General features: G+C 34.8%; 1 protein-coding gene across 1 annotated transcript; it reads left to right on the forward strand.

Annotated features, from left to right (window-relative positions):
- The first annotated feature begins 3,543 nt into the window (after positions 1 to 3,543).
- Positions 3,544 to 4,246, forward strand: LOC112037444 (pectinesterase inhibitor). The gene has a single exon (XM_024070266.2). It carries the CDS (start codon positions 3,602 to 3,604, stop codon positions 4,145 to 4,147), a length of 546 nt encoding a protein of 181 aa, XP_023926034.2. The 5' UTR covers positions 3,544 to 3,601; the 3' UTR covers positions 4,148 to 4,246.
- The last annotated feature ends 509 nt before the right edge of the window (positions 4,247 to 4,755 follow it).

Below are 4,755 nucleotides of genomic sequence, written 5' to 3' on the forward strand. Positions count from 1 at the left end.
TTCCTTACTAGCTCATTGACTACCAACAGCTCTCTCATCCTTTAGACCATCTCTTTTCTTTTCTTTTCTTTTTTTTCCTCTTCCTCTTCCCTTCCCAAGCCACTCTCTTCTCTCCATACCCATCTGCCATTAACACAGCCCATCCTTCAGACCATCTCTTTTCCTCTTTCTTTTCTAAGATCATCACGAATTTTTTTTCTTCATTGTAAGCTTCTTTTGTGTGTGTGTGTGTGTGTGTGTGTGTGTGTGTGTGTGGAGTAAAGAGTGCTTTGCAATTTTTATGTGGGTACTAGGTATTGTGCTCAGTTTAAAAATACAAACATGAATGTGTCACGAATGGAGGAATGGAGGAAATTGGTCATGTTTCTTCAAAGGTCATCGGTGCCACTGGGTCACGACAGAGGAGATTGCGTCGCCGTACACGTCAGAGAGATGGGTGTTATTCACTAGTGATGGTCTTGATGAGGTGAAGGAACTTTGAAATTTTTATGGGTTTGGGTTTGTGTTTTGGGAGATATGGGTGTTGTTGCTGTTTTTGTTATTGTGGATGAAGCTGAATCTTCAAACTTCAAAGGTTTGGAAAAGGAAAAGGAATTCCAGGTCTTTTTAATTTTGGGGAATCCGGGTTTTAATGGGTTTGTTGCCCTTACCAGGTATTGTAGGTTTTTGTTATTTGGGTTTGAGGAAGATGAGGTGGGATTGGGATTTGGGTGTTTAAGGAGGCCTAGGAAAGGTTTGATTAGCTGGGTTCAGGTTTGTGTTTTGGGAGAGTAACAGGGGTGAAGGGGAAATGAGAAAAGAAAAAACGGTGGGGAATGGATTCCGCAGGTAGGCTTAATAGAAGGGTCTGACCAATTTACAAGTATGAGTCTCACAAAAAAGTAAAATAATTGAGTGATGAGAAGCTGAGTGAAGTGTGCCAAATGGGTGTGTATAGGAAATTGGGGTATTTTAAGTAATTAGTGATGAGTGATAAGTGATGAAAATAGAGTGAGGAGTGATGAATGATTAAAATATAAAAAAAAAAAAAAAAAACCAAACAACCCCTAAGCCTCTCCAATTTAAGTAATTTTAATCATGGTAAATTTTAAATTATTTAATATGTTTTGTTTGGTGTAATTATTATTTTTTTAAAATTATAATTAAATTCAGTTACGTGGTTATATTAACTAATACAGTAAAAACATTATTATATTTTTCAAGAACTACTAAATTCAAGCACGTGTTTTATTAGAAAATACAATACATTATTAAATTTAATTAGACAATCTAAGATACAATACTTAAGGGATTGCATCCAAATTTTTTCTTAATTTGATATATGATGTGGATGCTTGTTATCATATAAATTTTAGGAAGTTAAGTTTTATTCTACATTTCTATTTCCTACTAAAAGTTTTGTAACTCAACTGACATTTTAAGTTATTTTCAAAAAATTCTTCTCAATTATTATTATTATTTTTTTCAAAAAAGAAACGTTCTTCCTTCTCATTGTAATCCGTTACATGCAAAATACATATCGGTTTAAGTGACACTTATTACGCTGCCATCACCACCAAGATTTGGGTTGACTAGAGTGCATAGCTTTCATGGCACTGTGGTGAACTTAAGCTATTAGATTCATTTCACACTGCAATGAACCATCTAAATAAATTTGCTCGAGCTGTGCAAGTCTGTAGATATGCACTCTTGTGATCTTTGGCTGCTTTGCACTGGACTAATAATGCTTTTGTAATAGAGCTTATAAATAGCTCAAACTTGTAATGCAACAAAAGGTTTTTCATTTACTTAATTAAATGACTCCTCGTAAATTTTGTTTTTTCCACCATATGAACTTACTAAGAGTCGCATGATTTAATATTATCTTGTTCTCTCCATTTGGATTGAATGGGAAGAAGGAGCGATATCTGTTACACATTGTTTGTTACACATAAAGTTGTCAGTAAAATTTTTTTAAATTGAAATTGTGACTTGTAACATAGTTGTGTGTAATTAGTGGGAGGACAAGATTTTAGTTTAAATGGGGCAAGAATATAAGACAAACTTGAATGCAAACTTAATTAAAAAAAAAAGTAATTAACACTAACAAAAATAAATATAACAATTATATAATATTGTATTCATCAATACAATTTATTTTTCATACATCTAAAATTTGATCTAGACTTAATTCTTGCTCTGCTCATATTATATTATATATGAAAAGTGGTCACTCTTGTACAATCAAGGTGTTCTTGCTTCCTACCATCTCAACTTTCTACTCTCTTCTCTAAAATATCTCTTTGGGTTCTTGCCTAAGACTGCAACTGCATATCCCTCTTATAATCTGAGAAATATGGCTGAGTACAAAAACAGGTGTCAAGTTATCATTTCTTTATTTTGGACCTTTTCACAGCTGTGATGTTATTTGCTGACTAGAGGATAGGAATTGCGCCAAGGTGGCACTAGGACCCGTGGGTAGGTAACTTTGCCACTGCTTGAGAAACAAGTCCGGGACATTGAGAGGGACATTTGGAGTACTGTGATTGATACACGTGTCTCTGAGGTGGTCCAACATGTATTCAACTAATAAGGGATGTCCTAATAGCTTTTGACCTTAGAAAGTTACTATCTCCCTTTTTGTGAGTGCTTGAGTACTATGTAAGGTGCATCTCTTACTTCATTTCCAAGACAGTCACGCCTTTAGCACGGACTAAGAACAAGGTCCCTTAGCCAACGCTTCCTCTTCCTTTACTCACTGACGTTCCACGTGTAAGGTCCAGATTTAACAACATATACATTCTCCCATATCTTAGTAGTTATGTACAACTTCTTTTTTAAAAATTGGAATCACAACAAGTCTTCTAATCCTTTATCCAAAATAATGCCTTGATATTTTCCATATATAACATGAGAACTGTTACATCCACAATATTTTCACAACAAATTTTAAGTAACAAGTTGTTATAAGTTGTTATTGGCAGACAAGAAAGTAATTTTAGTGGTGAATTTAAATTTAAAACTCATAACAACCTGCCATTTAAAATTTGTTGTAAAAATGTTATGAGTGTAGCACTTATATGTAACATACAAATCTTTCATTCTTTTTTTAAAAAACCTGTCATACCTAACTTATCTGTTATAGAAGGAGGGGAGAAAAAACTAATTATTGTTGAGCAAACTTATCTCCTATATTAAAGTTGTTTTTTGGGCAAGGTAACTGTCCCCTCCCCACTCCTCTTTTGCCTCCACCCGTGTGTAATAATCATTTTCCGGGAAGGTTTGAAAGTTGAAACCCACCTTCCTTCTTCCACTAAAAATCTACTTATTAAAAGTAAGACTAAGATCACATTTATTTTGACCATAAATGACAGCATCTTAAACAGAAAAGAAAAAAGAAAAAAAACATTACATTTACCTACACGTTCCAATTGAAAAATAAATATTTAAGCGTAATTATTATACAATGACAACTCAGATCTATCCTTGATTGAATGATTGGCTGATGGTTCAATTTCCCCATCTAACTGCTCATGTAACAAGGAAGATATATATATACACACCAACGTAGCTGCCACAAAATACAGCACATCTATTCTACTCAGTTTTTTCATCCAAAAAAATGAAAAAGGTCACATATTCTTATCTTTGTCTCTCCTTGTTCCTTGCTATCTCCATCTTCATCCAACCCTCCTATGCTGCTGCTACTACTGCAATTCAGCCAACCAATCTTGTGAAAAAAGTATGTAGCCAAACCTCCAATTACAACTTCTGTGTTGAGACTCTTTATGCCGATCCACGTACCCCAGAAGCCGATCGCTATGTGCTGGCCTATGTCATATTTGGCTCGGCCTACCAGAGCGCCACCACCACTCACGACCGAATAAATTTGCTGCTAAAGAATGCCACCGCAAGCCAAATGCCACGTCTCAAAAGGTGTGATCGTGATTACACCAAGGCCGTTTCGAAGCTACCAGAGGCTCACGATGACTTGGACTCTGAGACCTTTGATTCCTTGGCTAAGTTGTCTCGTATTGCATCTTCTGCTGCTGATGATTGTGAAACCTCTTTTAAGGGAACCCGTTCTCCACTCACCGCCAATAACAAGGGTTTGAAGGGTCTCTGTGAAATTTGTGTAGTTGTATCTAAACTGTTTGTAATGTCCTAGTTTGTGAGAATGAGATTATATACAGTCATGTAAGATCCATATGTGACTTGGCTACAATGTTAATGACATAGATATTCCATATAATATGACTGTTTATTTTGTTGGGTGTTCCTTTTTTCTATGAGGAAGTTCAAGTGAAATGGATTTTATCCATTTCATGATTGAACTTATTTTTGTTTTTAATTATATGAATTCTTTAAATTTATCATATTTGATTTGGATAGTGAAATTAATTCATCCCAAATTGGGAGAACCTGAGTACACTTTTGTCAGAGATGTAATTGTTTACTTTAACTGATTAATATCATGCCAAATGCCATTAAGGACTTTTAGTTTAGTTGGTTGCATCATGCCAGCATCACTAGGAGTGAATACCGGTCCCATAAATCAATACGTTTTGGCAAGAAATGAATGTAATCTGTGGCGTAAATCAAGCTCCGTTTTCTAGGGAAAAATTCCTGTATGTAATAGATGGAATATTATATGAGGATAATAAGTGACTAAACTTGAATATTATTTGACAAGTTGTAGTCTTAAAAGTGGCTTTAGTTTACATTTAATGTTTTAATGTACTGAACACGTCACTGTCGACACATGTCTTTTTTTTT

This window comes from Quercus suber, unplaced genomic scaffold (assembly GCF_002906115.3).
Source record: "Quercus suber isolate HL8 unplaced genomic scaffold, Cork oak 2.0 scaffold_258, whole genome shotgun sequence".
Classification (NCBI taxonomy): Eukaryota; Viridiplantae; Streptophyta; class Magnoliopsida; order Fagales; family Fagaceae; genus Quercus; species Quercus suber.

Coding starts and splice junctions, on each gene's coding strand:
- LOC112037444 (XM_024070266.2), top strand. CDS start 3,602: ATGAAAAAGGTCACATATTCTTATCTTTGTCTCTCCTTGTTCCTTGCT.